The sequence below is a fragment of the Anolis carolinensis genome, chromosome 1 (assembly GCF_035594765.1).
Source record: "Anolis carolinensis isolate JA03-04 chromosome 1, rAnoCar3.1.pri, whole genome shotgun sequence".
NCBI lineage: Eukaryota > Metazoa > Chordata > Lepidosauria > Squamata > Dactyloidae > Anolis > Anolis carolinensis.
In genome coordinates this window covers 85,447,830-85,472,917 of record NC_085841.1, presented here as the reverse complement: position 1 = coordinate 85,472,917, position 25,088 = coordinate 85,447,830, and the positions used below count along the sequence as shown (strand labels likewise).

The following is a 25,088-nucleotide window of genomic DNA, read 5'->3' as shown; positions in this document are numbered from 1 at the left end:
CCGCTCCGGCGGGAAGGTAACAGCGCTGCATGCAGTCATGCCGGCCACATGACCTTGGAGGTGTCTATGGACAATGCCGGCTCTTCGGCTTAGAAATGGAGATGAGCACCAACTCCCAGAGTCAGACATGACTGGACTTAACTTCAGGGGAAACCTTTACCTTTTTAAACACTAAACTAATCTGGGAATCTGCCATTGCAACACATCCAATGAAGTGGTTTAAAACCAGTATAAAAAAAAGATTAGGACTAAGTACGTTCCAGTCTACTTGGAATACACAAAGCTCATTCCGGTAGCATGTTTAAGAACTGGAGCCAAATATATGCATATATTCATATTTATTTGTATAAGTGTATATATTATATGAATGGCACTCCATGCAGTCATGCTGGCCACAAGGCCTTGGAGGTGTCTATGGACAACGCCGGCTCTTCAGCCTAGAAATAAATGGAGATGTATACCAATGGAGTTGGACACGACTAGACTTAATGTGATGTGGGGGGGGGGGGGACACACACCTTTATCTACTATATATTAAAGGGAAAACAGGAATTAAAATTGCAGGTCTGTCACTGGGTGAACTTCTGTTGGTGATACAATGTGCAAACATAATATCCTGGCAAAACTACCTGGAAATAAGGAGCAGGTTGGGAGCAACAAATCTGCTGAATGTGGACTTGCAGTTCTGTCTCGCTTAGGGTGCATCTTAACTGTAGGATAGGAGCCGCCTCACACAATGGGTTAAACCAGTGTTTCTCAGGCGGTGAGTCCCCCAGTGTTTTGGCTTACAACTCCCAGAAATCCCAGCCAGTTTACCAGCTGTTAGGATTTCTGGGAGTTGAAGGCCAAAAACATCTGGGGACCCATAGGTTGAAAACCACTGGGTTCAACTCTTGTGTCAGCTGAACTGACCTGAAGGCCGGCAGTTTGAATCTGAGAAATGGGGTGAGCTCCCATCTGTCAGCTCTAGCTTTATTTATTTATTTATTTATTTGCGACATTTATATACCGCCCTTCTCACCCCGAAGGGGACTCAGGGTGGTTTACAAGTATATATACATACAATATATTATATTATACAACTATTATCGCAATATTATTAGTAATATTGCATGTAATATAAATATACAATTATAATAGTGAATTATAATTATTATTACATTGTATTGCATCATAATATTATTATATTATAATAGCTTCTCATGCGGGGGCGTGAAAGAAGCCTCCTAGCAGGATGGTAACACATCCGGGCGTCCCCTGGGCAACGTCCTTGCAGACTGCCGATTCTCTCACACCAGTAGCAACTTGCAGTATGCTAGCTTCTGACATGATAAAAAAAACTGTAGGATTAATGCAGTTTGACACCGCTTTAACTGCCATGGCCCAATGCTATGGAGTTCTGGGAGTTGTAGTTTTACAAGGTCTTTAGCTTTCTCTGCCTAAGAGTGCTGGTGTCTCACCAAACTGCAACTTCTGTGATTCCATAACATTGAGCCATGGCAGTTAAGAGTGGTCTCTAACAGCATCAGTTCTACCCTTAGTTGTAAGTCCCACAGACTTTTAACTTCCAGCTTGAACAAGTGAAATAACTTCACTTGACTTTAGGCCCTAAAGAGTGGCCTAATTGTAAAAACCCCTGTCCAGTTAGAGTTGTTTGATGCCAGTCCTGTAGAATAACTTCACAGTTAATATATTGTGTTGCTTTCAGTGGGGCATATGGTATCATCCAATGCTAGCTTACTCAGAAGAAAGTTGATCAATATGCATAACCTTGCAGTCTAAACTATGCATGACCATAGTAGGTTTAGGTTAGTGGCAGTGACTTTAATATCATTTCTTAGAGATCATTTTGATGTTAATGAGACTTTTAAACAAATAAGTTTCATGTTTAGGCTGTAGGGAGTTAACCGCTGAGCTGCAGAACCTGCTGACCTAAAGGTCAGCGGTGAGCTCCCATTGTTAACCCCAGCTTCTGCCAACCTAGCAGTTTGAAAACATGCAAATGTGAGTAGATCAATAGGTACCGCTTCACATTAACGCCCCTGGAGGCACAGTTTTGATCAGATCAAGAAAGCAGTAAGTGTACTGACAATCCCTGAAAAACTTGTTCTGGAGAAATTCTGTACAACACAATGACATATGATTATTGATTAAGTAAAGTTGTACTTACACAGAATCTCCAAACTGATTGTTAAAATCCAGCCATAAGTACAATATAGTGATGTTGGACAGCCCCCTTTGACCTTTGGCAGGTGGTGACACAGCGGATTTTTTGTTGTGCTTTAGGACTGACCCCTTAAGCGTTTTGTATATAGTCCTTAAAACCATGCAAGCTTTTTTGTGATCCTTAAAGCATTGTAAAACAAATTGTTACTAATTCTGTTTTACAGGTGAGAAAATTGGCTGAGATGTAACATATTACTAAAGGCCACCTAAGTAATATTTAGACTGTATGACATAATTCCCATGTTGTTTTAATCTGCAGGTGGAGGATTAAATGTTTATTCTTCCCATTTTAATACTGGCTGTACACATAGGAGCTAGCAACAGGGCGAAAGAGTTATACGTGCACTCTTTTCACCAGCAGATTATGCTTTTAAAGAAGATAAATATTTGAACTCACATTTGAAATTATAGTACCTCCATTCTGAAATGGTAAGAAGTCCAGTATGCATCATATGAGTCTTCTGCTGATGTGTTCTCTTGCTAAACCCATGGCTGTGCTTGGATTCAAATTTGAAGTAACCGAAGCTGATTCTTCACTCCTATCTAGTTTGTTTCATAAGCCATACAATCTCAAGCAGTAGGTTTACTTGATGAATTGTGTGATAATCTAATTTTGGTTCGTATTAAGAGTTGAGTGTAATTGCTGACCTTATTTTGCATTTAGCTAGCGGTTCGTAGGCTGTCAATTTCAGTACATGCATGTCTGTTATATTGACAATGCCAGAGATTCTGTAACTTTAAAATGCATTGTGTGTATCCACATTTTTTGGAATGCACTGGTACGTTTTGTAGAAATTCAGTCTTTTACATGAGAACAATTAAACTGCAGCCTTTAAACCACAACTTCTGGGTAATCTCATTGACACTCCCTCTGTATAAACTGCTTTTAAGGCACTCAGTCTTAAATATTAGATTTTTAATTGTTCCATTGGTAAGACAAGATCACTATAATATGCTTATTTATCAAACATGTTTTTAAAATTGTATTTGAAGTTTATCCCTTTCATGTGTCACCATAATTAGCCCTAAACCATCCATATTTTCTGTTCTCCTGCAGATACAATCTGTAAACTGACATTTCAAAAGTTATGTTTATGTTTTAAAGTTAGAAATAAAGCATTGCACAATAGAACTGAAGTACGGCAACATCTGTTGCAAAACGCTCTTAATTTTTCTAAACTGGAAGGGTTCGAGTGGGTGTTTGTGTATTATTCTACTCATACACTGTTTTGGAGGAAATATCCTAGGGCAATCACTTTGTGGAAAATATGTCAGATGGACTTGAAATAAGAAAACTGTTTATGATGAAGCAGTAAGATTGTTCACTTCAGTGCTATGACAATTTTAGATATTACATTTCTCCTCAGTTGTACCTGCACTTGTCCAGAGTTTGTTGATACTGCTCTTCATTTACAAAACAAGCTGATCACTTGATGTCCTTATGTTTTCATTTGTTTTGAGAGGCCTTTGCCCTTGGATATTTAAAGCTGTAGGTTTGTGCTTATGTCTAGGCTAACTCTTGTGTGTGTGTGTTTGGAAATAAGTCACACTGAATTCCTAGGGCTTGCTTTCTTCTAAGTCATTTTGGACTTTAAGTACTATTCTCAAGGTAGTGGGCATGGGGATTTTACTTCTCTGTTGAATGACTTCAAATTGTTTCTGACTTACAGTCTCCCTAACACAAACCTAACACAGGGTTTTCTTGACAAGATTTGTTGAGAGGGTGATTTGTCTGCTTTCCTCTGAGGGTGAGAGCATGTGACTCACCCAAGGTCACACAGTGAGTTTCCAAGGTGCAGTAGGTATTTAAACTCTGACATTGCGTGTCTGAGGGCCCTTCTGCACTGCCATATAATCCAGAATCTCAAGACAGGTCATCCACATTATCTGCTTTGAACTGGATTATCTTAGTCTACACTGTCATATAATCCAGTTCAAAGCAGATAACCTGGATTTTACACATTTGTGTAGAAGGGCCATGGTACTGTGTTTAAACCACTACATCACACTGGTCTCTTTACTTGGCATTAGCGCAGTTGAATTCAGTAGGCTATGAGTTTTCAATAACCTGACTGAATATTACTAAATTTACATCTCTGTCACTATCCTATATACTAATGTATAAGTTGACCTTATGCATAAGTCGAAGGCTGGTTTGGGGGCCAAAACAATAGATTTTGATATGACCCATTGATAAATTGAGGGTCATTACTTGGAGGAGGGGAAGCATCAATGCCACCTTGACTTCTGTCGCCATTTCCTCAGCCAGGTATTCAAAAAGGCTAGAAGTAGTGCCACAGTGGAGAGAGTTGGTGCTTCACTTAGGTTCTCCTGGGACAGACTTAGGCCCCTTCTACACTGCCAGATAATCCAGGTTATCACATCAGAAAAATCCACGTTTGATTTGAACTGGGTTATCTTAGTCTGGAGCCTCCGGTGGCTCAGTGTGTTAAAGCGCTGAGCTGCTGAACTTGCAGAACAAAAGGTCCCAGGTTCAAATTCCGGGAGCGGCTTGAGCGCCCGCTGTTAGCTCCAGTTCCTGCCAACCTAGCAGTTCGAAAACATGCAAATGTGAGTAGATCAATAGGTACCGCTCCAGCGGGAAGGTAACGGCGCTGCATGCAGTCATGCCGGCCACATGACCTTGGAGGTATCTATGGACAACGCCAGCTCTTCAGCTTAGAAATGGAGATGAGCAGCAACCCCCAGAGTCAGACATGACTGGACTTAACTTCAGGGGAAACCTTTACCTTTACCTTTTATCTTAGTCTACACTGTTACAGAATCAGCAGATAATGTAGATTTTATACAACAGTGTAGAAGGGGCTTAATATTTCATATTTCTCCACTCTACTCAGAATAGGCTATGGTTCCTTTTTGATAAGGTACAGTATTCACACTGACCCATGGATAAGTCAAACCAAGATTTTTCAATTAATTTTTTGACTAAAATTTATACGCTTACACATGGGATCCGTGGTGGCACCATGGGTTAAACCCTTGTACTGGCTGAACTGCTGATTTGAAGGTTGGGTTGCTGACCTGAAAGTTGCTAGTTCGAATCCACGAGATAGGGTGAGCTCCCTTCCGTCAGCTCCAGCTTGTGGGAACATGAGAGGAGCCTCCCAGCTAACACATCCAGGCGTCCCCTGGGCAACGTCTCTAGACAGTCAATTCTCTTGCACCAGAAGTGACTTGCAGTATATTCTCAAGTTGCTTCTGACATGATTTTAAAAAGAGCACATGAGGTATTTATCCTTACAGTATTAAGAGGTAATTTTTCATAGTAGAGTTGATTGTTCATGCTTCTTTACAAACCAGGTGAAACATAAGAGCGTTTTTCAAATAATCTGGCAAAAGTCAAGGATTTTGAGTATGTACTTGGGCAAAGGACACAGCCTCTGTATTCTTTATTGTCCTCAGCATTGTATTTTAATGTGAAGCCATCATTGGTTGAACGGCTGCCAAATGTGTAATTTGCCACTGATCTAACAGTATGAGCAGGTCTAAACATGCACAGTAATAAGAAGGTTGCCAGCCTTTTGCTTGTATCTGTGGATACCAAAAACAGCAGAACCAGTTCAGAATACTAGAATAGAATGTAGAACAAAATCTTGCAATGCAAGTTTCTGAACAATTACCCCCATAACCTTTTCAAAGCCTCTTGTGTTTTCCTAGATTTTTTGGGTAAATCCTGTTATAAAGAGTCTTGGTATTCTGTACTATTTTGTTTTGTGATATCTTTCTCCAGTATATACAGCAGTGATGATGAAGATGATGATCTTGAGGCGTATGATCATGACTACGATGGCCTGTTGCCCAAAGGCGGAAAACGTCATTTGGGAAAAACCCGGTGGACTCGAGAAGAGGTAAATAGCAGCTCAAAAAAAGTGTGAAAAAGTCCATGTCTCAGTTGCTACAGGTTCTGCAAGCATATGTTGCTATCATACTAATAAATATAAAGTTGAACATGTCTTAATTTTAATAAGCTGCCTCAGGTCAAGTTGTGCACAAAAAGGTAGAATCTATTACTATTTCAAAATACACCATTTAAACGTTGCACAGTTTGAAGCAAATCTTTTTTTAAAAAGTCTTTGTGATCTAAGGAAAGCAGGTTCATATGTGTCCCATCAAGTATTTTGATATGGTTATTGTGGCATGGAAGTGAAATGAGGGCAGAGGAATCAATAGAGGGTGACAAAATTTGGAAGGTAGTAGACCCTATTAAAGAAATTCTACATTTGGCCCATTTGGAAACTTGTGGGGCAGCGTTTCTTGTTATTTTCCCGATTTCAGATACTTTCTCATGCAGATGAGTAGAAACAATCTATGGATGCTTATGAAGGAACAAGGAGGTTGTGGGATATGATACACTGTCAGCTTCTTCTAGGTTGCCTGGCTGAATTTGTTGTACTGCTAAATGCCTGTTTGAAATAACTGTCAACTGTTTGGCATGCAAACTGGCATTTCACACCTGATCCAAGGTTTACGTAGCCACTGGAAATATTACTGAACTTGGTATGCTATTTTGATGTATATGCTGTGTTCAAAAGGAATTAAACCATTTCATAATGAATGTCCCCGCTTGTGGGGGACAGGAGAGAAGCCTCTCACAAGGAAGGTGATCTCGGTAATGTCCTTGCAGACAGCCAATTCTCACACCAGAAGTGACTTGCAGTTTCTCAAGTCACTCCTGACATGGAAAAAAGAGTGAATGTGAATATTTTGTGATCATCCTTTAATTTTCCATAATTCATATTATTGGCACATTTTCTCATTTATAATTGTTGCCATATAATTAATAAAGACTACAGCATCCTACAAAAATCTATGTTTGCGCCCAAATCATTTACTCCCCTCTACCCACTTCATCACCAAATAGAAGGTACTGCAAGTGGAATAATACAAGGCCAGCTCTGTACTTTTAGCTCTCTCTGGGATGACCATTGCGAAGGCAAGCACTTACAAGACTAAGGAGTTTGAAACCCAGGCTTTTAAAGAAAAGCAAATGATGTAAAGTTGATCCCCTTACTAAAGCTCTCAGGAATTGTTGGAAAAATATATAACCCCAAGCTGTTGGATTGAAGCTCTGAACAACTGAATTGCATTTCAAAAATTAACAGTTCTTAAAATATGGAGTAGTGACTGCCCATTAACCGAATTTTGAATATACATTCTTCTTCTTGGAAAGTCCATTTTTTTAAAATAGTAACTTTAATTAACACTTTATTTTAGTAGAAACTCCTATTTTAAAAAAACTCCCTTTGTGACAGTCAGATTGAATTACTATTGAAACTTGTTCTGTTTTTGTGCAATCATTTACCATAATGTAACTTCACTAACTAATGCTAGTGTCTGAACACTTAACAAATGCTTCTGTTGTTATATTCTTCCGATACTTCTAGGTAGCTTGCAAAAGCTATGGTTTTGTTTCCTAAACTCTTAGTTAAGATTATTAGGTCAACTTATAACAAGGAAGGAGTTCTCAAAACAATTTCATTGGATTAGTAGGATTATCAGAGAAACTACTCAGAAGATGCTTGGAGATGTCTTTCTGCTCATATCAACCAACTACAGTAATTAAAGTGATTGTGAAATGTAATGGCTGAAGTAGCAGTCAGAGCATAACACCTGAACGTTGTTTTTATATGGTGGTTTTATGTATTTTTGCAAGTGATGATCAACAAAGAGATCTTGAGCTTGTGGTCAGTGAAACTTTTGACACTATTACTGTTACGAAAAACATGAATTCCATGTTGGAGATTATTAGGAAAGAATTTGGAAATAAAACTGCCAGTATCATGATGCCTTTATATAGCTTATGGTGTAACCACACTTGAAATATTGTGTACAGTTTGGATCACTCTACCCCAGAAAGAGTATTGTAGAGCTGAAAGATGTAAAGAAAAGGGGCACCTTTGAATGAATCATCTCACTACTGTGGACAGGATATCATGTTTAGTTTAGCTTTTCTAGCTTAAAGGATGAGGGAGGTGAATCAGTGGAGGACAGAAGTATGTAAAAGCATTAGAGTGGGGGAAGTTGATAGGGAGAAATTTATTCTCGTACAGTATTAGAACTTTGGGTTTTTCAGTGAAGCTGAATAGTAAGAGTTTCGGGAAAGATAAAAGGAAGTACTTCTACACACAATACATGTATATTTTAAAACTGGGATTCACTGTCAAAAGATGCAATTAAGGATACCAAGCTTTAGAAAGAGATGAGACAAATACATGAAAGACTATTGGTCGTGGTCGTTGTATGACACCTTAAATACTAGATAGTATACCTCAGTACTAGGAAATATGACCTAGAAAGAAGGGCGCTGTTGTGCTCCTGTCTTGCTTATGGACATCCAGATCACCACTGTGGAAAAAGTGCTGAAGTATACTGTTTGGTCCACAAATTTCTTAAGTTCTTCATGTTTCAAAGTCCCCTCTTTATATTGGCCATTCTGTTCACATGACCATAGTTTCACTGTGATTCCTTCTGTTTGGAGCAACATTGCACATGATCACTTTTCAGTAGCATCTATGCAAGGACTTAAGTACAGTAGAGTCTCACTTATCCAACATAAACGGGCCAGCAGAATGTTGGATAAGCGAATATGTTGGATAATAAGGAGGGATTAAGGAAAAGCCTATTAAACATCAAATCAGGTTATGATTTTACAAATTATGCACCAAAACATCATGTTATACAACAAATTTGACAGAAAAAGTAGTTCAATGTGCGGTAATGCTATGTAGTAATTACTGTATTTACGGATTTAACACCAAAATATCACAATGTATCGAAAACATTGATTACACAAATGCATTGGATAATCCAGAACGTTGGATAAGTGAGACTCTACTGTATTTTCATTGGACCTGAAGGACTGTGCAAAGGTCTTAAGCATGTTCAGGTCTGTTATAGAGCAATTCATATTTAGGATGGCTCGAATAGATGATAAATTCTGTCATCCCAAGAGAGAAAGCTGGATTGTTATTAAATAGAAACGCAGCTGTTTGCAAACACATATATGATTTAATATACAGATTACATCATGTTTGCCAAGATGATGTAATAGTGAACTTCCCTCATCATATGTACTTAATTGAGGACTATATGGATGATGATGTATTTATTTATTTCCCACTTTTTTCTCAAAACAGCCCACACTTTGAAAGAAAAATATAATACAGTATAAGCATACAAAATGTGAACATTAAAATGGAATTAAACTATTTTTAGTTTCACACTTCAAGTTATAAGAATGAAATACAATTAAAATAATAAAAAGTTCAGTTAAAACAATATAACAACTCCTAGCCTACTATTTAAAAACTTTCTGGATAACTTGGGCCCCTTCCACACAGCCCTATATCCCAGAATATCAAGACAGAAAGTCCCACAATATCAGTTTTGAACTGGGTTATCTGAGTCCACACTGCCATATATTCCAGTTCAAAGCAGATAATGTGGGGTTTTATTGAGCTGTGTGGAAGGGGCCTAAAATAATCCAGCTGTGATTACCTGGATTTTCTGGCAGTGTAGGAGCCTTAACCTCACCAGTTTCCTTATAGGCTAAGAAATACAGCATGGAACCTGGAACAGGGAAAGTTGTATTTGAAGCCCTGGTCAGATAATGAAGTTGATTGGGTGGCTTTCAATAGGTCATTGCATATTTTGTACTAAGTATAGGAAGAATTGCCCACTCATCTTCCCCTCGCTTCTCCTGTTGCCTCATTGCTCCAGCCAGCATTACTCCAGTTGATGAGCGGCTGGCTGCCACAACAAGGAGAAATGGGGGGGGGGGGGACACAGTGAGTGCCATCCCGTGTCTTAAGGCTGCTCAAGTCCACGGAATACGGGATGGCCATGTAAACAGTTGCAGCCAGTTGCTTCATAGAACCGTCACAACTGTGTACATGAGCCAAAAGTTTTGGTTTGCTCTGGATTCTGGTGGAGAATTCAGAGCAATCCATGAGTTAGATTAGGGCAGTTGAAGGCTGCATTCAGCGGCTTTGGCCCAGATTAACCCGTATGTGCTCCATGCATCATTTAGCTGATTTGTATGCCCTTCACATTAACGCCCCTGGAGGCACAGTGCGTTAAATCGCTGAGCTGCTGAACTTGCAGACCAAAAGGTGCCAGGTTCAAATCCCGGGAGCGGAATGAGCGCCCACTGTTAGCTCCAGCTCCTGCCAACCTAGCAGTTCGAAAACATGCAAATGTGAGTAGATCAATAGGTACCGCTCCGGCGGGAAGGTAACGGCACTCCATGCAGTCATGCCGGCCACATGGCCTTGGAGGTATCTACGGACAACGCCGGCTCTTCGGCTTAGAAATGGAGATGAGCACCAACTCCCAGAGTCGGTCGCGACTGGACTTAATGTCAGCGGAAAACCTTTACCTTTACTACACATTAAGTAGTTAGTGTGGATGTGCCCTTAGTTTTAATCTTTGTAACAAAACTATAAAGTGACTTCAATTTTAATTCTTTTCTTAATATCTTAGGATGAGAAACTAAAGAAACTTGTGGAACAGAATGGCACAGAAGATTGGAAAGTTATTGCCAATTTCCTTCCTGTAAGTAGACCTAACTTTCTGTTTATAACCACACATTTATCAGTGGGCGAGAGAGGGGAGGTTGTTACATAATTACAGATGGGGACTTAATCCAATTATAGCAATTAGGGAGGCTTGCGGAACTCTCTACCTTGCATGTTCACATTTAAATTTATTTCTTTCACTTCTCATATTAAATGGTAGAAGGAAAATGTTAAAAGCCTTTGGAAGGGGATTTCATGTACAACAGATGGTTGGTACATCATATATATCAATAGAACAAAAAAGCCTCAGCTCAGGATGGAAACAGACTTTGATCAGTCGTTGCTGTTGCTTATTAAATATACAGTTTTGCCAGTAATTTTTTGATGTAGTTGTTGGAATGGTGTAGTTGAAGTTTATGATTTATTTATTTTTAAATAATAGCTGGTATGCTAACATGTATCTGCAGTTGTATCTACATGATAGCTTTGATCAAAAATTAAAATGGTATCAATTATGGAAAGCTTTTACAGTTGAAGCAGTCAAAGTATGAATCTTCTGAGGACCCACAATTCAGTTTTGCCTGTTTCAATAACACCATTCTTGTTTTCTGAGTCTGTTGGTGATAAGAACAATAAGATACAACTTGAACGTTTTTTTCTAATTATTCCCCTCGTCTCCATTTAACCTTTTTCTGATGTGGTAGTCAATCTACCTATGTTTCTTTCACTGGGGACGTATTAAAATAGCTTTTCGGTATGAATCAAGTATGATTTCTTGAGTCACTTAACTAGTTCACTCTATTTTTTAAAAAATCTGTGTCTTTTCTTTTTTCCAGCCATTCAGTTCCCTATCATACCAGGTTTTAACATATTTGAGCCTTTTACCTCTCCCAGTTGTTGTCAGAGTTCACCCTTCCACTTCTGTTTGCCAGGACTCTGTGCCATTATGTTGTCATTTGTAAGCAATTAGGAATCCTATTTTGTTTTGGAATTTTGAAATTAATAATTTATCTATGGTAATTATGGGAACCTAACTGTGAATTAATGAACTTCAGTGTTGGAAGAACATTCCTAGATATTCCAAAACCAGCAGAAGGTCTAAGTTCATCCTTTGCATCTGTTGCAGCATATCCCCAGGATAGGTCTTTTACCTGAGCCCGAGCTTTAAGATGGGTTTTAGAAGGGATGGATGAATTGAATACAAATAAATAGTACAATATTGCAGTTATATAACTCAGAAAGACAACTGTACACATAAGCTGAATAGCTAAACTATTTCATGCATGTGCAGAATTTATGTACTAATTTGTTGGGTGTTGTATGCTTATTTTGAAACTATTAGAACCGAACAGATGTACAATGCCAACATCGATGGCAGAAGGTTTTAAATCCTGAACTTATCAAAGGCCCATGGACTAAAGAAGAAGACCAGCGGGTAAATAGCAAAGTGATTAAAATCTAATTGTTGCATCAGCATGAAACCTTGTGCACTTAGCCACAGTTACTAACCTAATATGTGCACTTAGTATTTTTGGTCTTGATCTGTTTGCATGCTGTTATATAATTTATCATTGTAAATGGTAACATTTGTATAATCCATCTTTACTTTGAATCATTCCTGAATTGTGCTATGCTTACAGATCAACACCCCACACTGCATCAATGTATATTGAGTATTGAGAGATTGAGCTATAAGCCAAGAAGTCCCTTACTCAGTCACAATCTCTTTAGACAAACTACTCTTGTTCAGTCTCTCCTTCCATCTTTTATTCGGGGGTATGTGTTGGGTAGAATAAGGTCATTAAAAATAAATGTCTCTTCATACAGAGATTCCTTTGGGGTTTTTTCCCCCTGTGAAGTATTTTTAGTTGTAACCCTTGGAAATCGTTCCCATTTAATAATGAAATTTGCCTTATGGGGTTTTGGATTTGCTTTGTTAAATACCCACATACAATATTAACTGTAAACCTTTCAGCAAGTTAAAAAGGTGACGCCTCTCCCAATTAGTTGAGTAGCAGTTTTTATGGTCATTATTTTTTGACACAAATACTCAACAAACTTACAGACACCAGGCTGTTGTTAGGGGAGGCATTGTTTCATCTTTTCCATCTTCTAAGATGATATCTATTGTAGATGATATCTATTGTAGAAGCGAAGAATGTTTTTCCTTTTCAGAATTATTGCTTTATTTATGGTCAAATTCCAAGCATTATCCTTTTATTCAAAAGGGAGGGCCACTGTGTTTGATAGGGCTTTTTGTAAAAAGGTGTTTTTGGAATTTGGCTTTGATGAGTTAAGAATACAGTAGAGTCTCGCTTATCCAAGCTTCTGGATAATCCAAGCCATTTTTGTAGTCAATGTTTTCAATATATCATGATATTTTGGTGCTAAATTCATAAATACAGTAATTACAACATAACATTACTGCGTATTGAACTACTTTTTCTGTCAAATTTGTTGTATAACATGATGTTTTGGTGCTTAATTTGTAAAATCATAACCTAATTTGATGTTTAATAGGCTTTTCCTTAATCCCTCCTTATTATCCAAGATATTCGCTTATCCAAGCTTCTGCTGGCCCGTTTAGCTTGGATAAGTGAGACTCTACTGTACTAGGTGATATTGCAGTGTTCATACGCCAACAAAACAGGCACCATGGGACACAGTTCCTTTCTTGTGCAACTTTGTTTGGGACCCCCCAAAGCAAATGGGGATGGAAAGGAGAGATGACATCCCATATTATGACTGGAAGTCTGTTCATTCAGTGTTGGAATTCACCCATATGATTAATCATCTAATTAGGTGACTGTTGTAATCTTCACTGACATTAACAAGAATAATTACAGTTTGGTCCTATTTTAATGCAAGACAAAGCTAGAGGTGGTATTTTTGTGCTTGTCTGAAGGTAATAGAGCTTGTGCAGAAATACGGCCCCAAGCGTTGGTCTGTCATTGCCAAGCATTTGAAGGGAAGGATCGGAAAGCAATGCAGGGAACGGTGGCACAATCATCTGAATCCAGAAGTCAAGAAAACCTCCTGGACTGAAGAAGAAGATAGAATTATTTACCAAGCACACAAGAGGCTGGGAAACAGATGGGCAGAAATTGCAAAGCTGCTGCCTGGAAGGTAATGAAAGGGAGAGGAGTTTCAAAGAAAGGCTGTGATTTTTGGGGGGGGGGGGTGTGATGAGACTCTTTGACATCTTCAGCAGAACAAATATACCATGTATTAAATATAAAATATTGTATATGACAGGGCCAAGCCACATATGGTCATTATTGTGGTTTATAAAGTGATTTGAAAATAGAAGCACTTGCCTTCTTTCAATTTCATTTTTAGAAGATCTTTTCTAAATGTTACCTGGATAAGCAGTTTAACTTGAGATGCCCACAAGCAAGAGTGCATTTGCACCCTCTATCTTGTGTTTCCCAGCATGTGATATACAAAGGGATCCTGCCTTTAATGCTATATTAACTTTAAAAAGTTATTAGAAGATATCTCACTGTAGGACTTGGGCACAAATTGTCATAAATTATTTCAGGCTAGGTGACACCCTATTAAATCGTGGCCCATGTCGTATAGCTACATGGATTGTTTTGTATTTTACTAGAAAAGGAAGAAAATTGAATTTACTATGCACTTTATATCAATAGTAAGACTTCTCAGTTTCCATTGTTAGGCTTTTTATGAGCCCTGTATGGAGATTGCTACCCCCATATTTCTATAGCAGTGACAACTGTCTTAGTTCTACCTTTTCCACTTTGTAAGGCAGAAAACACCTGAGATGTCATGAGTGCATTTTATAAAATACAATAGCATAATTATGAATATTATCTAAATCAAAAATTCAAAGAATAATGAAATACTTTTTAAAAAATAAGCCACTAAACATTATCTGAAAAATATTGTAAAAACAAAAATTCTTCACATTTCCATGTCTCCCTTCCTGTTCTGAGCATAAATGCCATAACACAAGTTATGTCCTAACGATAGAAGAGAAAAGAGATCTTTGGTTTGTATTTCACTGTCTTTAAAAACAAAGATGTGGGAAATCGCACTTTGGTAGAAGGTATTTAAACCATTCTTTCTACTTCCTGTTTAGGTCTAAATTATACTGTGTAACAAAATTTGAAAAATTTTCTGTTCCTGGTTTAAAAGTGTTATTTCCTGTTTAATTGTGTTCAACTTACTTTGAAAGTAGTTGTTATATTCCAAACACTTCCATTTTTTTGGCTGCCACAAACTTTTTTGAATTGGTTGAGACTCTAGGAGATATTCATTGACAAGCTATAGCAAAATGTGCTGCAGGATGTCCTGCAAAAACAAAGTTTTTACAGTTTAATAAGCTTTTCCCATGTTTTTATGATAGAACGAATTAGGAAATGACATTTTAACCCAGGAACAAAAATTGTGTTAAATAGTATTATGCTTCCCCAAGCTTGGTGTAGAAGATCTGCACTCATGTTTTGTTTCTAATATTAGAAAGAGTATTTAATTTTAATAACAGGAGATAAACTATGTATCTTGATATGGATAATGAATTTCAGTCATATTGCTATATCCACATACTATAAAGTTGAGAACCAAGAGAACTATACTATATAGTAGGCTTGAACTCTCTTGACAGAAATTACCAAAGCAGGTAACCATTTTTGCACTGTATTTGTGCAACTGGGGAATACTTAGTGTACCTTTTGGAATGGCAGTGTGCATTTCACAAGTTCAAAAACTAGTTCAGTAAAGAATTAGGAAGTTGCTTCACATACCTGTTACATCATATGCTAAAGATTATGTATAACTGTAGTGATTAATTTCACCAAGAGGAATACAGTATGAGAGAAAGATAATGCACCTACTTTCAGATTTGGAATCAATAATGTAGGTAAATATACTGTGTTTACTATAACAGTGGATATTTGTGTGTGTGTGTGTGTGTCAATTGAAAGAGAGTCTCAATCTTTTGCATATTCTAAAAACAGTAAAAACAAAAATATTTTTGTGAATTTGCAGAAACTTATGCCATACAAGTAGAATGATACAATGCGATTTAAATGCTGTTAAATTGTACAAGGGATTCCTAGATGACTCTGGAACTGTTATGTGTAAATGACTGCCTCTTGCCAATTAACCGTAAGCAAGCCTGGAAACACTTTCTTCCCCATATGTCTGTCCTTTTGTAGAACTGATAATGCTATCAAGAACCACTGGAATTCTACAATGCGTCGAAAAGTTGAACAGGAAGGTTATCTTCAGGAATCTTCCAAAGTCACCCAGTCTTCAATAGCCACAAATTTTTCGAAGAATAACCATTTAATGGGTTTTGCTCACACTCCAGCTTCTGTGCATCTGCCAACAGACACCCAAACCCCAGTTACAAATGAGTATTCCTATTACCATATTTCTGACACTCAAAATGTAAGTTCTGTGCGTTCAGTGTGTTAGTAATTAGATTTCCCAGCTACTGACACATTGTAATGGTAATCCATAGTAATAATTGAGAAGTGTTTGTATGTACATACCTGTACATATATATAATTTAATACTTTAAAAAAACCTTCTGAGTCAATGGTTCATAGTTTCATATAGTTTTTCAGTATTGTTATTAGATAGTAATTTGTTTTGTTATATTATAATTTGTTTTAAAGAGTTTTAAGATTCAAGTTTTTAATATTTTTGTACCCATTTTTGATACTGTAAACCCCTTTGAGTCCAGGGAGAAAGGTGGGAAATAGATCTGATAAACAATCATTGATCCACTAACTTGCTTTTACAAAGGGATTCCAATGGCTGGGAAGAGTGTGTAATGTGATTTCTCAGTTTATATTGCAGTCCTGTGCACACTTACTTAAGAATCAGTTGTGTTGGATACAGGGATACTTATTTCTGTGCTAATGTACATAGTATTGCTCTGTCATGTAGCCACCCTGTATACGCTTACCTGAACGTTATACACCTTCAGTTCATCTGTACAATAGAATTCATGCAGTTTGACGCTACTTTAACTGTTCTCTAACAATGCTATAGAATCATGGAAGTTGAAGTCTCACAAGGTCTTCATTGTTCTCTGCCAAATAGTGCTAGTGCCTCATCAAACTACAACTCCTATGATTAATTAGTATTGAGCCAATGCAGCTAATGTGAGGTCAAACTGCACTAATTCTGCAGTGTAAATGCACTCTGTGTGGGCTAAAACCAGTTCCGGGTAGATGCACAGGATTGCCCTGTAATGTGTTTAGACTGAGATTCATCGATTCTGCCAAACAGTTTTAACTTTAAATCAATGAAGGTCAGTATCTGAATTCCAGGTGATATATACTGTACCTGTTAACATATTCTTGTAGCAATGTCCTCTAAGTTCTACAACTAGTTTAAAGAAATCATTAAGTAGTTATCTTTCCTCTGTTGGGCTTAAATTTAGCATTCCCCTATTAATCAAATTCCACTGCTTTGCAGCCTTGCTATAATTCATGTGTGCTCTTGAATGGTCATAGATACACATTCATTACTATTTAAGACAGTGCATGTAAGGAAACTAGCATTCCTTATTCTCCAAAAACTCCATATCCCAATATGTTTAGACTGCAGTGTTGTGAGTAAAAAATGCAGCAGTCCTTATCAGTGGTGAATACTTCCAGATCAGTGGGTGGTGAATCTACTCCAAGTTTTAGTCCATACTTTAAAGGTGTCCAGCTTTCCTCTCTGGGGAGAGGCGTTTGTTTACCTTCTGGCCGAGCTGTGTATATCTTTGAATACTTCAGCGTTAACCCTGTCCACATAAGCACCCCACATATGGCATTCAGCTTCCGGCTCTGCATTGTTTGTATAGGCAGTCCCCAAGTTACAAAGGTTTGTTCTTAAGTTGAATATGTATGTAAGTTGGAAGAGGTACATTTTTAAGTCTTACTCCAGAAAAAAAGCTTTGGCTAGCATAGGGAACGGTTAACACCCATGTGGTGTTTATTTTGCTGTCTGTGCCCCTGTTCAGAAGATTTCACCTCACTTTCTGTCCCTATGATAATTGGATTTTGTTTCCACAACAAGCCAAATATTTCAAAATATTTGGCTTGTTGGTGAGAAAGCTTCAGTGTAGACTCCTTTTCCCAATGACAATTCTTTCTACCTAAAGGTAGATTCCTCTCACTCCGTGTTGTTAAATCTCCATTCTTAACTATGACTCATTTACAAGTCAGATATTTGTAAGTCAGAGACTGCTTGTTAGTTACCAACTTTAGTGAATTTTATGGTTTTATCCGGAATTTCTGGTGCACTTTTTAAACACACTGTTTCCAGCTGGATGTATGTTGCAATTTGCATTGGAGGTGTACATTAAGCGGACACCCTCAAGCTGATTTCAAGATGGATTTTATTTCCTGTGTAGCAGGGCCCTTGGATTGTTTTTTTAAAAAAAATCAGACTAAACCCCATAGCGGATTTACTAGTAGAACTTTCTAATATAGATAGAAACCATTCAACATTCTGCTAGTACTTTAGTCACAAAAGTCAGGTATTAGATCATTTGTGTGCAGTTTAAGCAATGGGATCACATGCATATATAAGGACTTATATGAGACATAAATAATAAATTGAGACATTTATTCAGTTTCATATAGACTAGCATAACAGGCTGTTTTTCCTCATACTTGTTGCATAAGTTTTAAAGCAGTCTATGATGTATCGGATACACTTTACCATACTTTTCTTATGTTTTCTCTTATTAAGTCCTATGCACAGTGGACCTGATAGAGTGTGTTATTACACATTTTTATTAGAACAAGAAAAGGATGGATTGTTACATTCTCTCTGGATCATTCTGTTTTATACAGTGACCAACCAGATACATGCAGGATACAAAGCCTATAAGCAGGACTTCTGAGGGCTGCTTTGAATTTATTCTACACTTTACTAAAATCCATGAGGAAGTGGTTAAAATAACCCGCTTCCTCCTGGATTGAGTCCCCTCCCACAACTCTGGGCTTTCCCTCGGTGAGTGGCTAAACGCCCTCCCCGGCCTCCATTTAGGCCCCAAAACTTACCAGAGAGGCTTGCCGGCAGCGCAGTCCTCTCCCTCCTGGCACAAGAAAATGACATGGTGGAGAAGGGAAATTCCTCTTCCCCCCTCCTGTTACTCCATTTTCTCACGCTAGGAGGACTGTAGGAATAAACTTGTGCTGCCTGCAAGCCTCTCCGGTAACTTTGGTGGCCCAAATGGGGGACTGGAAGGAGGGGGTAGATGCTATCCCGCTCCTTCAGGCTTTTTGGAACCTGAAGAAGTGGGATGGCTGTGGGAACTAACCCCCGGGACTACGAAAGCAGACCTGGTAGTCAGTGTGCACAGGCCCAGCATCGCAACAAGCCCAGGCCTTTCAGTATAACCCAGATTTGTTGTGGTGTTTAATTAATGTGGAGTAAACAGGTAAAACCTAGTTTACTCCACATTAATTCGCTTTTATTAGAGGCGACATTTGGACACCTCTGGTAAAAGTGAGACAGGTCTTGCATTAAATGCCTGTCTGGAAGGGCCTCTCCTTTTAATCTGAGATGTTTGTATTTCAATCTAGCACAAGCTGTCATAACGCTGCCTGCCTTTTTTTCTGGGTGGTGATGGTAAATAGAAGCTTTACATAGTTTGCAAATTTGTATCTTAAGGTGTCATTGAAATGGTACGTATGAAATGAGATACTGCTAGTTTCTTCATTTATTTCAAAGAATTAAATGGGCAATACAGAAGATAGTTGGTGTGATGTATAAGCAAGGCTTGTTGGGAAGTATGGAAACATCAACAATAATTTAATTTTGGTTTTCTTTTGCCTAGGTCTCTTCTCAGATTCCCTATCCAGTAGCACTTCATGTAAATATTGTTAATGTTCCCCAGCCAGCTGCTGCAGCTATTCAGGTAGATAATTTTAAATATCTTTTCAGGATTTAGTTTCTTTTACTTGTCAATTGCAATTTATTACAAATGCCTCACCTCCTGCCTCCCCAAAAAGAAAATCAGTCAAAGGTAAACATTCTTCAACATTGTTAATTATGAAGTACCCTTGTAGAGGTAGTGGTGGTTCATGGGTTCCAGCCGTGAAAATGTACAGTTCCTTTCCACAGTTGCAATACATCTGTTCCAGAATTGATTTTTAACATCTGTCGTCACTGTTCACAGTAGTCAGGATTAAGTAATTCTCTTTTAATTCAAAATCTGAATGCTTGTTTGAAGGAGATTTCACATCTCAAGTAGAAACCCTGGTTAGCTTTACATCACAGTAATCACTGATGAAGATGTACTGCAATCGTGATAGCGACATGGAATTTGCTCCAGATGAAAGAATAAACATATCTTTCCAGTTATTTATCATACTTAGCAAGGAACCAATTTTGGGTTCATACTAACATGCCATATGTAAATTGAAAGGTACTAGGGACAGTTACTTTCAACAATAACCCCAAGATTGCCTTCTGACCCATGTTTTCACTGTAACATCTGAAAAAATTAATTTGGCCGCAGTTCTGCAACATCGAAGCCATCATTGTCCTTATGACTTCAGCATCCAACTAGGCCTTTATCTTTTTCTTTTCCCTTAACTCTTAATTGCAGAGACACTATAATGATGAAGATCCTGAGAAAGAAAAGCGAATAAAGGAATTAGAGTTGCTACTAATGTCGACTGAGAATGAACTGAAAGGGCAGCAGGCATTACCAGTAAGAATGTCACCCTGTGCTTGGATGGAGGGACAGCAGCTTTACCCCAGTGCTTCTCTGCCTTGTCTTCTCTATTTCTTCTTATCTTTTGACACTAATCAAGGCTCTATATTTTCATTTCACAGCTGATTGGAGACCAGTCACACCTTCTCAGGTGGACATGCCTCTTTAAGAGTGATATGAATGAGAAGATATAAATGCACCAGATAAATAACTGATAGAAACAGCCATCTACTGTTTTACCTTTTCAGAATAATAACAGTCAGCCCCCACTAGGTTTTATCTGGTGCCATGAAGATGTTACTGAGGAGTAATAGTACTTTACAATGAAAATATAGTGCCTTTTCCTACCAATCCCACTCTTTATTGTATTCCTTATCTTTAACTGTTTGCTGCACCCTTGGTCTGTGGTCCCCAAGCCACTGGGGACTGTCCAGTTCACTATTGTCAAACATTTTGAGCAAATATGCCATGCTGATTTCTAAGAATGAGAAAATGCCACCCTAAAGTGTCTATGAACAGTCCTATCCCTGTTCTTGGAGTGGATTTGTCTTTAATTTGCTAATACTTTAAGTAGCACTTCATAAGAGAGGTGAGCGAGGTAGTTACTCCTATGTTTTTACACATGAGGCTTGTTTGCTCTTTCTTGGAGTGCTATGAGCTTTTGCTGCACATATGGACTTGTGACACATACTGCAAGTTGGGCATGGCAAAGTCTAGTTTAATTGGCTTGGGAGACTAATGTCCCTGGTCCTAGTGGTTTGAGAATCCCAGCCCAAGTAATGTCAAGATATTTATTATTTATTTTGCACGTTTGGTAATATTTCTGTGTGGAAAAAATTAAATTCTATGTAACTGCATGTATGAAACTAGAAGCTGTTGTTTCTTAATTCTGTCACTTTATGTGTTTATTTTAGTTTGTGGTTGTGAAAAATAGCAAAGCAACGTTAATAATAAATTAATATGAGAACTGCAAAAAACACAAATGATCGCCTGTAGAATTTTCCATGTACAATTAATTCATATTAGTAATTCATTTTCTAGTCAATCATAAAATAATTGTGTGCATGACGTGTTGGTTTGGCCACTCCTAATTTCTATTTTACATTTTGCAACTTATTCTCCCGCATGGTCATCCTGGAAAGAGACTTCTGTTAATTTGTTCTTCTGCTTTCCTAACCACATTGATTGTACAGCCTTTTCGATGCATTGGTGTAAGCTGTAGTTTTAGGCAAGAATAGGAGGTAGACAAGGAATGTGAAAGACAAAAAATTAACTCTGCTTTCAGACTGAATCCACAGACAAACTTGCCACACAATTGTTGAAATGTGATGTGAATTTCAGCATTTTATACACTTTTAAGTCCTCTTGGTACAGACCAGTCTGAACTTTCAGTATGGAAAATCCTGCCATTTTTTGTATTTTTTATTTACAAAAAACATCAGTTAATAAATAAACTGAGGCACTTGATGGACTTTGGAGGACCAGGCTATTTGTGTAGGTCAACATTGCATACTATACCATAGATATGTCCCCCACGAAGCAGAATTATTGCACAAGATGAGGTAATGCCTAAACGAGAGCAATAAATTTACTATCCTTTCAAAAAAGCTCTTGCTGCACAAATAAAAGGAAACATCTTGACAACTGTTTCATAGGCATTGAGCGCTTAGATGATGCAACTATTTTTTATCTTTTCCTTCAACAGCCATCTGACATCTTGTGCAATTGCATTGCTAAGTTCCTTCTGCCTGTCTCTCTCTTTCTTCCCTCCTCACCCGGCTTTCTCCCTCCCTTTTAGACAGAGAATCACACATCAGATTATCAAGGATGGCACAGCACCACAATCACAGACAGTTCCCGAACTAGTGGCAATAGGGCACCCATTTCCTCTTTGGGTGAACATCACCACTGCACTCCATCTCCACCAGTGGACCATGGTAGCTTGCCTGAAGAAAGTGCATCTCCTGCAAGGTGCATGATTGTCCACCAAAGTAACTTCCTAGATAATGTGAAGAATCTTTTAGAATTTGCGGAAACACTTCAACTAATTGATTCTGTAAGTAGAATAGTTATCTTCTGAGGCTTGGGTATTATAGAGATCTGGAAATATTAAGATGATTTCTTATGTGCTGTCATTGTTTTATAGGCAGTCTGGTATGGGTGGGATCAGGATGTTAGTCTAATTTACGGTTTGTATTTACCAGTAGCAGATAAAACTTAGATTCCAGTAGTTACAGATAGAATTATTAATCTATGTTGCATATTAAATGTTCTCATACACTTAATACCAAATATAAAATTACACATTTTACAAATTATACGTCTAAATAAAGACATATAATGTATTTTTAGTTCTATTCCAACTGACAACATACACATCTATATGCTTTCCTGGATTTGTGATTTTTTTTTAAAAAAAAGAATAAACATGACATGAATGTATTCTTTCTGTGAAAACATCAAGAAACTTCACAGCATTTTTGCAGATGCTCTAACCTTCTGTAGAACTGATGATATTCGAATTACCCCAGGGGTCTTTAGTCATTAGAGGTACAAATGAAATGTTTACGTCTATACATTAAGTAAAGGTAAAGGTTTCCCCTGACATTAAGTCCAGTCATGTCTGACTCTGGGGGTTGGTGCTCATCTCCATTTCTAAGCCGAAGAGCCGGCGTTGTCCGTAGACACCTCCAAGGTCATGTGGCCAGCATGACTGCATGGAGCACCGTTACCTTCCCTATTGATCTACTCACATTGGCATGTTTTCGAACTGCTAGGCTGGCAGAAGCTGGAGCTAATAGCGGGCGCTCACTCCGCTCCCGAGATTTGAACCTGCGACCTTTCGGTCTGCAAGTTCAGCAGTTCAGTGCTTTAACACACTTTGCCACCGGGGCTCCCTACCTCTATACATTACCTGTATACATTATAGCAACATCTCAGACACTAACACCTTTTTATTTATAAATTCTATTGTGTTATTATAAGACAGGATATTTTTGTATCATATGGGGCTCTCCTATCACTATTGGCAAGGAAAGCATCTTGTTGCTTATAAACATCCACCATGAGAATGCTTTGCATACAGTTTTTGTACCTTGAGAATTCTTAACACTGTCAAAATTGGATTAAATGAGTAACAATTACTTTTTCTTTTAGTCTTTCCTCCCCCCCCCCCTTTTATTAAAGTTATTGTTCTAGTGCTATAGGGTTTTTAATTTCTTTTTAATGAGGGAGTCCGATGCACTGTCTCACAGATCCCTGGCTTCCCCCGTTGTTTCCAGGATCCTTCATCATGGGGTGATCTCAGCAGTTTTGAATTCTCTGAAGAAGCAGACACTTCGCCTAGCCAAGCTCCCCCAGGCAAAGCGCTTCAGCAAATCGAGGCCAGTGCCTGTAGGCCTGGAGGATATCCTCTTTCAAACCTGAGCAAAGCCGTGTTGAGTCAGGAATCCCATACTATGCCAAAGTCCTTGACTGGCTCACAATGTGGCACAGCTCCGTTGGTCTTTCTGCGTACAAAGAGAGGGCATCCCAGCCACTTAGCCAGTGACCATAATCAGTCTGCTACACATGCTGATGTCAGCCGCTCAGTTCCCAAGCGCTCCCCTGACAAAAGCCTGCCATTCTCTCCCTCGCAGGTAGAGCAAGATTTCAGCACAGATGCTACTAATTCTCAAAGGCAGCAAGGTGTTAACAACATAGAGAAACTAATCTTTGGAACAAATGACTAATTACTCTTGCACTCATTGATTACTTCCTGTCTCAAATCTTCTCATGCCTCTAACTCCTGTTGAGTTTAGACTGGTGGCCCTCTTAACTGATAATTTGCTTGTGTGTGTGTGTGTGTGTTTAATTGGTGATTTTGAAGGGATCGGTTATTTGCTTTGCTTTTACTTACTCATTTTGCTTTGGAAATTTAACTTTTCTCTTTCCTATAATCTCTTGCTATGTCCTTTTCACAGCATGGTTCCCTGACTCCCCCACAATTCTGACTAAACAGACAAACAGTTTTGAACTTATCTTACAAAGTACCCCAGTTATATCAAATTGTACCACCAAGTTAATAGTGGAATGTGAATCAATGGTATGGGGTGCGATCTACAAGCCTGTTAAGCGGACATACTTAATCTGTCTTGAAATCAATGGGACTGAGTAGATTTAAGTGAGTGGTGGTTTGAGTGATTTGTGGACTCCTCCTATAAAGTTGTAGAACCTTAAATGTAATTTTTATTGTCAGTGAATTTCTATTCCTTATATTCTGCAATAGCATTGCTTTCTCGCTAAATGCAGTGTTTACCTAAGTTAAAAAATGTTTTTTAAAACCACAATATTTTCTATGCTGTGAAAGTGAGAGAATTTCTTTCAACAGGCAAAAATTAGACTTCATTTTCATACTTTTTGAAAACATAATTGTCTGATGTTATGTTGAAAAGATTCCACACTCTTTAATGGAAAGATTTCAAGATTCTTTCATATTAGACCTGCCAAACATAGGTAAATTTCCCATTGAAGTAAAGGAGATATTTGTTTATATAAATAATTTTGGAACAAAATCCCAACAGAGGAAATAAGAACTTTGTTTTGGGAGTATTGCAGCCAAATATAATACTCTTGTTACACAAAACAACACT

The 25,088-nt window shown here is 38.1% G+C and overlaps 1 protein-coding gene across 4 annotated transcripts in view; it reads left to right on the top strand.

Annotated features, from left to right (window-relative positions):
- Nucleotides 1–25,088, top strand: part of myb (MYB proto-oncogene, transcription factor) — a 48,545-nt gene that overhangs the window by 4,873 nt on the left and 18,584 nt on the right. The window contains exons 2-10 of one of the 4 annotated variants that reach the window (XM_008114535.3): nucleotides 5,978–6,095; nucleotides 10,729–10,800; nucleotides 12,106–12,198; nucleotides 13,669–13,889; nucleotides 15,944–16,178; nucleotides 19,576–19,656; nucleotides 20,350–20,454; nucleotides 22,256–22,513; nucleotides 23,739–24,095. In XM_008114535.3, the coding sequence (XP_008112742.2) occupies nucleotides 5,978–6,095; nucleotides 10,729–10,800; nucleotides 12,106–12,198; nucleotides 13,669–13,889; nucleotides 15,944–16,178; nucleotides 19,576–19,656; nucleotides 20,350–20,454; nucleotides 22,256–22,513; nucleotides 23,739–24,095 (1,540 nt within the window). The remainder of the gene's footprint in view (nucleotides 1–5,977; nucleotides 6,096–10,728; nucleotides 10,801–12,105; nucleotides 12,199–13,668; nucleotides 13,890–15,943; nucleotides 16,179–19,575; nucleotides 19,657–20,349; nucleotides 20,455–22,255; nucleotides 22,514–23,738; nucleotides 24,096–25,088) is intronic. The other 3 variants (XM_062978362.1, XM_008114536.3, XM_008114537.3) reach the window with 3 other exon arrangements.